The sequence below is a fragment of the Ammospiza caudacuta genome, chromosome 7 (genome assembly GCF_027887145.1).
Source record: "Ammospiza caudacuta isolate bAmmCau1 chromosome 7, bAmmCau1.pri, whole genome shotgun sequence".
In the NCBI taxonomy this organism is placed as follows: domain Eukaryota; kingdom Metazoa; phylum Chordata; class Aves; order Passeriformes; family Passerellidae; genus Ammospiza; species Ammospiza caudacuta.
The window spans coordinates 21,667,675-21,680,844 of record NC_080599.1 but is presented as its reverse complement, the minus strand read 5'-3'; the positions used below and the strand labels follow the sequence as shown (position 1 = coordinate 21,680,844).

Sequence of the window (13,170 nt, the reverse complement as noted above, 5' to 3'; positions counted from 1 at the left end):
CATGAATTCTGTGTCAGAAAGCATAAATAGGTGACTGACTATCTCCAGGGTGCTCACCACACTTTCATCCCTGTATTTATTCTGGAGTAGTGCTGCTCATAGGCTCTGTAACCTTCACAGTGTCTTGCTGCCACAGCAGATTTGTTCATTATATCAAACTTCAGTGTTGCATCAATGATGGGGATTTCCAGGCTCTGACACTTGAGGTCTGGTGGACCTCAACAGCATGAGCATTATTCTCTGGTTTGGTGTAAACCTGACCTTATCCAATTCCTTTTATTCCTTAGTTACTGTGGGGAGCTATGAATGTACATAGCTTTAAACACTGCTCACATTCCAATTGTCCTTGGCTTAGTAGTATTTAAATATGCACCAACTCATTTTATTCTTCACCTCCAAATCATGACTTAGTGAAGTTATGCAAAGTTTAATTAATGCATCCTCTGCAAATGAATCCTTCTGGCCCTTTTATCACTTTTCTTGCTCTTGTGTTTTTAATTCCCTTCAATTGATTCTCCAAGTTCTGGTACTGAAGTTCACAGGAATGTGTGTTACCAGTTCCTAATTGCTCCTAACCCTTTGTGTTATTTCTCTGTCCTCCCTGGCCCTCACTTCACCTCCTAATTTAATATAGCTCAGTGTAATTAATGTGCTGTTTAACTTTGCTTCCAGATGATTAACAAGGATGTTAAGCAGAAGCAGTCAGGCCACTATCCCCACCACATCCCATTGGACCCTTCCTTCTGCCTTGATACCTTATCACTTGTTGTAATTACTCTTGTTAGATATTCCTGCAGCCATTCCTCAGGTTCATGTTACGAGCTTTAGCAAAGCTCTTTTTTAATAACTTTTTTTGTAATTAGCATGTGTGCTGCGTTATCAAAAGGTGTTCTGAAGTGTTGGGCTGCATGCCAGGGAAAGAGCCAGGGTCAGGAAATCATTGCCTGCCCTTCCTGACAGGCTCAGGTGACCTGTTTCTTATCATGTTACTTTTTATCACTGTTGTTTAGTTGTTCTCCAGACAGACTTTTTACCTTTATTCCTTAATTCCTGGATAGGGGCTTTTTAGGGTGCTCCTTCCATCTGCTGTCCCTGCTGTGGGCAGCCAGGTGCTGCTCCCAGTTGTGTCCATGCTAAACACTTTGCTGAACTGGGATCTGAAAAGCTGCTGTGGCCCTCTTGGCTATCAGGTAGCTCTTGCTTCCTCATGCATTTTTCAGTGTAATTCCCAGGGACTTGGAAATTGGATTCCTGCAGGACTTTTGGCTGCACATCATGCAGAGTGCACGCAATCCTAGGATGCATTTTATTAACAGGTGTATTATCCATGCACCCTTGTTACAGTATCCTCTGCATTTCCTTGGGTTTCTTATTACTGTTCCTAAACTTGTTCCTCCTATTCTGCATCCCTCCTGTGGCTGCAGACCATCTTTCATTGGGAAGTTGAAATTGTTATCTGGCCAAATCTGCAGTGCTGTCCCATCAGGGGAAAAATATCTTTCCTGATCCTTGCTGTTGATCAGCTTGTGTCCTGAAGCATGATTATTGCTCACTCTTGTTATTTTTAAACCTGACTAATGCAGCTACATATGTTATTCTTCCTTATATAAACACATAATCCCTTTTTAATCTTGCTGAAAAAAAAAATTGTCTGTATAATATCTTGTGGTGGTGAATTGGATGGGCTCATTTATAGATAGCATTAGGAAAAGTCTCCTGACAATCTGAAACGTGCTGCCTCTCATGTTAAATTGCCCTTTGGTTTTCTTATGTAACAGGGTGCATGAGGAGCTTAGATAATTTCCATTCTATTTGTTTTATACATCTATAATCCTGTCTTGCCTTTGTTCCTAAAATAAATAGTTGGTCTTTAAAATATATCATTTGTAAATCTCCCTCTTGTTGCCTTTAATCAGTTTATACTTCTGGAGTTCTGTTTTGTTCCAGCTTTCTTGCTGAGATGAGAAAATCAGAAAAGTGATGCATTAGAGTGAAAGCTACAGCAGATTTACATAACACCACTCTGCTTTTATTGGGCTTTATCCTCTGTTTGGACATTCAAACATGCTTTTTATTGTTCTGTGCCTGTGCACAAACCTCCTCTTCAGTGACATAGTGCCAGGGTTTTGGATGGTGGAGCGTGGCTGTTGTAAGTCCCTGTCTTGTTCTGGATATCACCTCCAAAGTGTATCCAGGCTTGTTTTCAGCTGCTTTTCTACTGTGTGAGTGGTTCTGAGGCTTTCCAAAGGGAGTCACTGCTGATATTTTAATGCTGAGTGTTACTGGGCTCATAAGCAAACTTCACTTCCTTGATAGTTAAATTTGCCTTCTGCTGTTGTTCTGCAAGGAATAGCAAACTTCAGCATTTTGCTGCTCATTCCTGGAATATCCTTCTAGTTTTATCTTTCCATTTTACCACCTGGCCATCTTCCCCTGCTTCTTTGCCTTCCCATAGCTGTACAGCATTACTGGCACAGGACAGTGTTTTCACTTGGCTATGACATTGTTTTTTTCCTTGATAGCTGCTTGTGAACAGCTTAAGGAATAAAATGCTTCATGTCCTCACCAGGCAGGTTCGTGGGGAGGCAGTTCTGCTGTCATCCACAGCCACTTGAGGGTTCTCTTTGTACCCATCCAGCCCTTCCCCTCAGAGAAGATGAGTCTCATGGCTCTGTAAATGAAGTTACCCACCTGGTGTTATTAATAATGCATTGGTGCTCCTCATCAAGAATTACAGATGTTCAAGAAGCACTGCAAGGCTCAGATGCAGTGTGTTTGTCCCCAGAAAGAACTAATGGAGGGAACAGCACTGTGTGTAAGATGGAATTTTTTTGTTGCCCATTTTACCCCACTTTTAGTGCTTTGAAACTTGCACTGATACCATTGCCTTTTATAGATGGCCGATCTGTGTTCTGGTTATACACAATTTCATTTGTTCATGGCTGAATTCACCTTTCCCTTTAGAACAGCCAGGACAACCATTGTTTATTATGCATGGGCTGCTCTCCCTGGAGTGGAGAATCATCATGTCCATAGGGAGCAGCAGTCCAGGAGTTGAGTAGCTCATACTTGGGCTGCCTTTGAATTTGTCAGACAGTTCTGTGCTGCCCTGCTCAGGTTAAGGACAAAGAGCCAGTTGGCATCTTTGGACAGTCATCTTTTCCTAAAGCCTAAACTGCCCTCAACAGCCACCACCCCTGGGTTGGAAATACTTGGGGGTGAGAGTTTCTGTGCTTTCCCTGTGCAGTTTGAGGGGAAGTTTCCAAGAGCCTGCTGAATTATCCCTTCTCCTGTGGAGATTGTTTCTTGGCAGAGGGGGAGAGTCGAGTGGCTTCACTTCCAAATGAGATGAACAGAATTCTCAGTGGGATTGAATTATTTTTAGAGGTTGTTATCATTGGGTTTTCTTAGGCCAGTGTTTGATGCTTTTGGATGAGGTGACAAACCAGCCCTGACCTGTTCCTGATTGTGTGTGTGTGGTTGTGCACCATTGCTCTCTCCCCATCTCTCTTTTCCATCCTTGTTCCCCTAAACCTGTGACTCTGAAGGCAGCTTGTACGATCTCATTAAATGGGAACCTCAAATCTGTCTCTTGTCAAATTTCATCCTGGCCAGTTATCCTACCAAATATTTTGTACTTTTTTTTTTTTTTTTTTTATTAAGAACATAGTCTCATCAATTTGGGCAGTTTGGGTAATAATTTACATCTTTTTGTCTGAGGGTGTTTGTTTAAGCAGTAAAATTCTCACTGTTTTTAAAGAAGCTCCATGATGATTCTTAAAGCTCAGACACTCCATTTCATTTAGGTATAAGAGCCAAACAAGAGTCAGTTTTGTGTTGAAATAAGTATTTAGGAGAAATGGCTAGACATAAGAAAACAGTAGAGGTGTTTTTGTCTTTTTAATGGTGCAGGCTGCTTTGTAAACATTGGCAGGGATTTCTTGTCTATAGGAGTAAAAGGAAATAAAACTTTCAGTTAGGTGGTGTTGTTGCAAATAGAAGTTTATTTTTCATCACTACATTTTTTTTCCTATCTGCATTTGGTATTTAAAAGCATTTCCTTTGGCAAATGGAAGTCAAAAATCTCTGCTCAGTTCTGGCACGTGTGAATTTTTCATGCTGCTCCCAGTTTGTCCATCTGTAAGCGCTGGGCCCTGCATGAACTGCCAGCACAGAACAAATACTGAAAATGTTTTCAACTCTTGAGGATGACCAATAAGCACACCCTTTGTTTGAATAAATTGTTGTCTTTAAATATGTTCTTACCCTGTTTGTTTTTTGATTTTGTTTTATTTTGGTTTTTTGTATAGTCAACTCTGGCTAGCCTTATTCAACCCCAGATAGAACATTTGTTTGATTGGGGTATAGATTATGTTCAATTAAACCAAGAGCATGTTCCATGTTAAAGCAGTACCAATTTAAAACTGTACATGCACACAAAAATGAATGTTCACCATCTTTCTCTGGGTGTGATTGGGAATTATTCAATACAAATACTTCTGGACCCCTGCTGAATTGGGTCAGCTTTGTCTTATTTGCCCTTAAGGTGAAAAAGCCTTGTTATTTCATGTTTGCAGCTGGAGTGGATTGGGAGGAACTGGACTGAAGCCAGGGTCCAGCAGATCTGAATGCCTGTGGTTGGGTTTGTTACCTTTTATGCTGAGAGGTCAGAATATACAAAAGTGCCTTTGAAAGGGCTGTACATCCTCTACTTGAGTTCCAGCAACTGCCCCAAGAGAAGCCCAGGAGCATCTATTGATTACAGGGATTTTTCAAAGGCACTTCTTCAATACCAGGACCAAGAGAAGTGCAGCATCATGGGCAGAGTGAGCAGCACACACAGCTGAAAACACTCTGCCCTTTTGACAGGACCTTTCCCCCCAGCACATTGGATACATTTGTGGGGTTTGGTTTTATTGTTTGGAGGGGTTTTTGGGTGGTTTTTGTTTTGGTTTTTTTTTTCTGGTTGAGGTTTTTTGTTGGTTTGTTTTTTGGGTTGTTTTTGTTTTTGTTTTGTTTTTTTTTTTTTTGTTTTTTTTGGGTTTTTTTTTGTATTTCAATATCAAGCTTTTTCTTTTCCACTTTACCAGGAGAATGTAGCAGCTTTCACCACTGAGGAGCCTCTGGCTCAGAAACTAAAACTGAAGGGCAGTCTTAAATGTAGCACTGCCTTCAGATGCAGAAAGCAGATTCCCCTTCCTTTGTTCGCTCTTTCTCCAGAGGTTTTCAGTGCTTGGCTAGACCAACTCAGAATTAGGCTGACCTAGTGTTGGCAGCACACTCCCATTGAGCAGGAGATGATCCCAGAGGCTCTCTCCAACTAGCATGCCTTTGGGCTGTGGTTGTTGGGGAAAAAATTGTAATTTGAAGAGAGATTCTTTGAAGATTTACTTTATTTTTAGATCCTAAGCAGATTTTTGAATTGAGCTTTGCTTCTTACTAATATTATAACTGATATCTGAAGCCAGTGGTGTGGGAAATGCTTTGAAATTTTCTGTTCTGGCTAGCCAGATTATTGAAATTATGAATTATTTAAAGATTTAATGTGCTACATCTCAATTAAAAAGGCAAATCTGGCTGCAACTGTGGGCTCAATAGAAGCTCATAATATGAGAACCTCTGTACTTTGAAGCTCACCAAGAATTAAAAACATGGCACAGAGAGGGGAAGTAGGAACAAATACTGATATTGAAGATTTCTCCTTTTTAAATGATGATTGTGGGGTTAGGATCTCTTGTATAATAGCTGGAATCCACTGAAGTGCCCCAGTAATGTGAGCAGTGCTAATTATTGCAATTGAGGCTCTCCCCTCCTGGAACTGTCACTGCCAACCCAGCCCTGCCTTTCTTCCTGCTCCCAGCAATCCCAGTCCAGCCTGTCCTGTGGCTGACATCAAACCTCTGTGTTGGGGCTCAGTGACAGAGCACTGGGTGATTCATGGCTGGCATCAGTTTCCCTGTTTCACTTCTGCACCTTCTCACTGCAGGGCTTCTTCAGCAAGCGCCTGAAAGGGTCCATCAAGAGGACAAAGAGCCAGTCCAAGCTGGACAGGAACATCAGCTTCCGTCTGCCCTCCCCCAACAACTCTGAGGACAGGTAAGGGGCAGAGCTGGCACCCAGCAGTGGGTGCACCCAGGGGAGGAGGGAAGGAAGGGGATTTATTGTCCAGCTGGCATGAGGGGGGTTTGTGGGGCTGCCTCTGTACTTTTAAGCTTAGTGTGCAGTGTACTGCTGATACTGCTGCTCCTCACAGCTGTCAAAAAGCTCAGGTTAAGCAGATGGACTCCACTACCTTGTCCTGCATCTGTTTCAAATAAGCTGCAGACTTCCAATCTTATGATACAAAACCATGGGATTGATCAGCTGGAGAGAAATTTGCCTTGCAGCATGCAGGGCTTGCATGCAGGCCAGTGAGAGGAGGAGTTCTGTTGGTGTGAGCAGGGCGGGTCCACCAGTGCTGGCACAGCCCAGAGATGTGCAGTGCAATTCAGACCCTGAGGACCCTTGCAGTGTTGGTGTTTTGGTTACTGCAGTGTTACCACAAGGAACAGATGATCAGTTTTTCAGAAAACTGGAAAACTCAGTAATTTCTGACCATCTTAGTGCTCCATTTGGTTTATCTTTGCTTTTGCCTGGAGACCCAGGCTGAGATTGGATTGTATATGAGGCAAGCAAAGGCTCTTACACACAGTATTTCCTAACTGTTTGCAAAGTCCCTTGATTGTTTTTATTAAACATATTCTGTGTTACATTCCACAGTAGCCCAGCAGGAGAAGTAGATAGAGTGAAAAATCTGTTGGCCTGTACTTGAGGCCACGGCAGGCTTCTGTGATCTGACATTGTTCAGTGCATTTTCCCTTCCCCTTTAGCTGGGCTGCATTCATTAGTTGTATCTGTCATGCTGTGCTGCTTCAATCAATGGTGCTGCCTTCTCCATCTGAAAGGCAGACCATAAAATCACAGAGATAGCAAGGCTGTGGATGTTGGAGGTCTGTTAACATCAGGAGTTACAGAAAAGCCTGCTGCTTACCAGATGGGACTAACCATCTAGATGGCCTTGCTCCTGTAGTCCACCCAGGTTGCTTTGATGCAAGTTTTCCCATAAATCTCTACTTTCAGAGTGTTGCAATGTGGCTATAATAGCAACTCAGTGAGCATAAGCTTCTTGAATAATGCCACCAGGCAATCACATACCTGTTATTTTTACCGTTGTTTGAAAGCAGCTTTGCTTGAATTTTTGTAATGTGAAGATTTCTTTGCCATAAGTAATCTGGTTGTCTTTCCTGGATACTTGGTTTTGTAGTGTCAGGGAAGCACTGTTGTTCTGGGAAAGCTAATAAATATAGCTATAATTAATTCCTACATCTTTGGTTTAAGATATGATGTAACACACAGCAAAGCTGCCTTCTCTTAAAAAGCAGACCCCCTTCCACTCCCTGCCTGTGTGGGCACAAAATTTCAACTAGACTGAAATGAAATGTGAATTTTCTTTGATGAAAATTCAAAAAAAATTCAGGAAATTCATGAAAGCACAAAAGCATAAAATCCAGGTACTTGATCACATGGTGCCATTATTGAACATAGAGCTGACTCTGAATTCATGAGGAGGAATTGCCTCTCTCTCACCTTCTGTTCCCCCCCATTCTGTTTGAGCCTCTCAGTCTGTAGCAGTGAGAACTTTGCTGTCCTGCCCTGGTGAGTCAGCCCTTTCCCATTTCAGGCAGGTGATTCTGGGTGATGTCATGGTGTTGCACAGGTTTTCAGGGCCAGGATGAGTGATAGCATCTCCCTTTTCTTGCTCTGACAAACACAAGAGCCCTGCCTTCAAAGAAAGTATTATACAGCTTTATAAATGAAAACCCTGCATGGATTAGAAGGAAATAGAGGCTGCTGTCACACTGCCTTTTCATCCTTTTGGGGTGTTTGGGACCTGTCAAGAAAGTGGAGATTTTACAGATAAATACCTCTAAAATTCTGGACTAAGGAAGATTGGTTATCCTGGTGCACATCAAGATGTGGGATACTGTAACATTGCATGCCATGCTGGATGATGACAGAGGATGGGTGCTGTCTGTTCAGAGCTGATTTAAAACAGAAGGGAGTCAGGAACGCTGTAGGGAGCAGGGATGGAGATGAGTTGCAGATTTTTTTGTAATCAGATTTTCTGTTTCAGCAGAAAGCAATTGGCCAATGTACCTTTTCTGGTTTTTAACTTTATTTCAGTGTGTCTGGGTTAGTGTGTAGAGAGAGGAGAGAGTTCTGGTGGCCCTCTAGAAACATGGATCAGCATCCAGGTGTCCTGTAGGAATAAATCCATAACCTCTCAGTCTGTAATTCACATCCCTCCTGTTTCTCAGGCTCAGGTTGTTTGCTGGTGGTTTTTTGTACTTGAATATGTTGTCTTTACAAGCCACTGCTGTGGCAGGACTAGACTGTGCTCCTTTGTGAGCCAGGGCAGGTGGGAATGAGGCTCTTTAATGTGTGGCCAGTGCAGCATCTCACCAGGTTGCCAGCAGCTCTCACCATGAGGGGACCTGGCACCGTGTCACTGTGGCATCTTTCACAGCTTTTCCAGCCTGTTTCCTCCTGCTTCCTTTGGGCTTTTCAACTCACACATTCATCTGTAATGCTTTCTCAGTGTCCATAATATATAAAACATGTAAAAAAGGCATGAGAAAAGACTTAAGGAAAATTTTGTTTGAAAGGAGAGGCCAAATGAATATTTCCAGTTTGTGGGCAGGAATTTGAGGGTATCTCCAAGAGGACCAGCAGTTCTGTTTACAGAGAGGGAGCAAAGATGATTGTGACTGGCTGCATATGGTCTCAGTGACTGCAGCAAAGCTCTGCAGACAGCTGGGAGGGCTTTGCCCTGTTGGGATTTACTGCCACGTGGGAATCCTCCTGCTTTGCTAAAAGTCATTTCTGGCATTATGAGCCAGAGGCAGCGGGGCTGGGAATGGGCTCCGGCGGGGCACAGGGAAGCAGGTAGCCATGGCTCTGGGCTTCATGGTCAAAAGGTACCACTCCTCCAGCCACAGCTTCTTCTACTTTGGGTGAGTTCCTGTTCCTCCCTCCTTGCCTCTTTGCAGTGAGAAAATAGCAGGGCTCCTGTAAATGATAGAAGCAAAACCCGCCGTGTTTTTCAGGTTCGCTCTAATTTAACGCCGGTTTTTGAAAAAAAGGGTGGGGGATTTTCTCCCTGATTTAGCTGTCAGGATGGAAATCTGTGTTACACAATGCCTTATTAAGGCTTGACTCACTCCCAGCTTGCATTCATTCAGCATATCTGTAGCTATCAGCACTCTGGAGTGTGGGGAAAGGAGAGGGAGGAGTGGTTTGTTTCTGGAGGGACGCCTCATTCCTGCTTTGGTGAACTTATTTCTTTCAGCAATTGTTTGGTTTTTCACTGAAAACTTAACAAGATCCCAGCATTTGTCACAGACCTTCCTCTTAATGCTGGGCTACTCTCTCCCACCTGCAAGCTCACTTGACCCCTTTCTAATGGCTGATGCTTCTCTGCAAAGGCTTCTCCATGGAGCATTCACCTTGAGTTTAGCAGGGAAATGAAACTGCATCAATTAAGCATTTCTGGTCATCAAAACAAACCAATTGGAAACATTAATAGCAGAGACCAGAGGAGAGAAGAGAACTCTCCTGCTGTGAAATTCAGCAGCCTGCTTGGCTGAGCCCTGAGAGGTGTCTGTTAGACAAGCTGTGATCTGCAGGGAGAGCAGGCAGGCAGGGAAGGGCTTTGCAAATCCAGGATTCAAACAATGAGGCTTTGGGTAGGACCTTGCCAGAAAGGACCAGAATCTCAGTGGAAGACTAGAACAATATACTCAGAAAAACCCAGCATTTAATCACATCTGAGTGTAACTTGCAGATAAATAAGTTACTGTAAGTTTCTGATTTTTAAAAAAAAAACCAGAAATTAATAATAAAACTGGTTAGACTTGTAGAATTGTTGACCAGGTAATAGGATGTTCAGATAATTGGCAGTTGGAAAATGAAGAGGGGTGTGGTGCCTACAAAATGAGCATTTGGACAGGGAAAATCCTGGTGCTGCAGCACGGGCAGAGCTGGTGAATTGCAGGGGATGCTGGAGACGGTAGGGTCCTGTTCCACGGGGCTGGGAGCTGGGAGAACAGCAGAAAATTCTCTGCATTACAGTCCAGGCTCTCCCCTGTGACTTTGCAGAGTGGCTGAGTACTGAATTCGACTTTCTGCTCTTGGGGAGTGCCTCCCAGCACGTGGGGATTGCTGGAATTATTTGAAGCATGCAGACGAGCAGCTTGGTGTAAGGCAATTTGGAGACTTGGCTGTAGCTGGGTGCTTGGGCTGAGCTCTTTCCTTTCACACCAGTTTGGTAAAGGAAAGTTCATTTTTAAACTTTTTTTTCTTCCAAATCTTTTGGATTATTGATGTCCACAGGCTTGTTTTACAAGTAACATAGAGCTCTCCCTGGTAAGCTTGGTAATTGGAAGTCTTTTGTGCCTTGTAGGTTGGCTTTTAAATAGGTCAAAATCAGCAGGAGAGCTTCATAACCAGAGCAATTAGGATTTTAACCCTTTATTCTACGTGCCTTACAGACAGTAGAATATAATAGGGCTTTGCTAATAGGCTGCTGTGTGCCATGGGCAGCCACTGAAAGCCAGAGGTTTCCAGTTCCCGGCTTACAACCGAGATTTTCCTGTCATGGAAAATTACTGAATTATGGTGTGCAAGGAGAAAGGGTCAGCTTGGGGCTGGGCCAGCAAGATGGGGTGGTTGGAGAGCTTTCTCAGTGGCAGTTGCATGCTGCTGCCAGGTCAGTGGTTTAGGGCATTGTCTGGGCTCTGATTTACAAGGAAGTGATGCAACTCTGAAGACCAGTGCTCCAAAACATGTGAAAAGAGGTGAGAAGTTTAAAACGCTCCCTGACATGCTCCTCCTCTGTCTGTTTTTCCTATGGGAAAGAATTTATGGAGAATTTATAAGAATTATTTGGTGCCTTGATAACTGTTTGAACTCCCATGTAGTTCCTTTGCAATCTCTTCTGTTTACAGACATAGATAGAAAAAGCAACAGGATGAAAAGTTGATCATGGGAGGTTAGTTGTAATTTAAAACAGGATTTGTGTTGTTAATGGAGCTGTTTAACAGAAACAGATTTGTACAAACAACCCTTCCCCCACTTTTTGCATGTGTGATCTTCCTGTTTACAGTAATCTGCTTCCCTGGGATTACCTCTCTGCTGACAGTCTGAGCAATGCTCATTTTCCCAGTAGCTTCCTACCTAATACAGGAAGGACCCTGTTAATCCAGCCCCTTTGCTGGACACTGGGACATGAATTAGTGGCATCTATGGCAAAAGGAAGCCAGCAAGCAATTTTCTTTCCTTTTTACAGATTCAGCATATCAGATGAGGCTTTAAAGCAGCAGAGAAGTATTATTTCTGTATAATTATTGCCTGTATTGATTGGGATGCTGCTGATATAGGCACAAGTCAAAGATTTGCTTTGCAGATCTTTCAATAGATGAAATCTATACTGTAATGCTCACAAATGCATGCACTTGTGTTTGTAAATGCATGTGGTCGCATCTAACCGACAGCTTTAGGATGTTCTGATGTTTGTGGAAGATAAAGTGCCAGTTCTAAGCCACTTCATCCGTTTATTGAGCTGTTTTAAATATGGTAACTTCAAAGGATTGCTGGAACAGACTGACATTTGTCTGCCACAGGACCCTGAGTCAACAAAAGCAGCAGTGCTCCAGCTGCTCTGCAACAGTCCCCAGTGCTCACAGCCCACTGGTCAGAAGAGCAGTGGAGCAGCAGAGATGCTCCTGAAAGGTGTGACTTGCAAGATGGGATGTGCAGGCTTGGAGTGCATCTGCTGTGTGTACCTGCCTTGCCCCTGCCCTGTTCCCAGAGGCTGTTTGGAGGCTTTCCTGGAAGATTCCTTGCTCTCTCACGTTGCCTTTAATGTCTGGATCTCATCAAAGCTGCAGAAAAGGACAAGGAGGAACTTCTGTGTCTGGGAAGGTCACCTTAGCCACGCCTGCAGAGCTGCCTCTGCTGGCTGCCAGCCCCCCCTAATCTCCTTAGGGGATGCTGTGCCTTGGCAACCCAGGAGCAGGCAGGGGCCTCTCCTGGCACTGTGGGGAGGGAGCAGAGCTGACAAGGAGGGAGCTTTCCTCACCAAGGAGGGAGCTTTCCTCACTGTACCTGTGGCTGCTCTCCTGGTCCCAGCCTATCTGCCTGGCACGGTGTTCCTCTGAAATCTGTAACCTGAGGCTTGAGGAAGAGCTCCTGTTGGATTTGTTTGTGCCTTTCTTCCTCTCTGGGCAGGATTTGTTGTGTGCAATGTGGCAGGAGCAGGAGGTTTGGAGGGAAGGAAGGGCTGTGGCATGAGGCACCGCTATGATCTGGAGATGCTCTGCTAAGTGGCTCTACAGTTGTTTTGTGTAGGTCTGCTTGCCTTGTCTTGCTCCAAGTGCAGCCTCTGCTTAACTGGAAATTGCTACATATCTTTTTTTTTCATTTTTTTCCCCCTCATTTCTTTGGTAATTATTTCTCTTTCCCTCCTCTTCCCCCTCTTTGTGCTCACTCCATGCTTTCCTTCACTGACCAGGCGCTGGCTGCAGGCTCCCAGTACTTTGTAAGGACAGGAATTGCTCAGTTTGAGGCAGGGACAGAAGCCAAGTGACCTCAGCAGTGCTTTCTTGAGAGGAAAAATTAGAGAGGATTTTGCAGAGATGACATTAGAGTGGTGTATTGTGGTGTGTTTATTTTAGACTTGCCCTACCTTAACTGCAGCAAGTGCTCAATTATACATGGCTGAGGTTTGGGTTTGCCTTGGTTCAGCTGCTGCTGGAACCTGTTAGAACAAAGCACAGTACAGCCAGGGCTGCTGTTTGCATCTGAAATCTGGCTTTGGAATATTCCTCCCATCAAAGGGTTTTGCTGCCTGCACTTAGGTCATTCAGAGTATGAAATGGGAACAAAGTTCTCCCTCACTGTTTAATAAATCTTATTGTGTGTGAATCTGCTCCAATACCTGCAGCATTTCATTCCATACAAAAGAGCAGCTGGGTGAGCTCTGCTTGTTGCATTGCCTGGATCCTTTGTGGTACCCAAGGTTTTGTTAGGGTGCCTTTTCCAAATGTTTGGGGTTTTTTGCCTCTGAGTTCC

At 43.8% G+C, this 13,170-nt stretch overlaps 1 protein-coding gene across 1 annotated transcript in view; it reads left to right on the top strand.

Moving 5' to 3' along the window:
* Positions 1 to 13,170, top strand: part of RASAL2 (RAS protein activator like 2) — a 163,822-nt gene that overhangs the window by 121,725 nt on the left and 28,927 nt on the right. Inside the window, exon 5 of the mRNA XM_058808477.1 lies at positions 5,987 to 6,096. Coding sequence (XP_058664460.1) covers positions 5,987 to 6,096 — 110 coding nt within the window. The remainder of the gene's footprint in view (positions 1 to 5,986; positions 6,097 to 13,170) is intronic.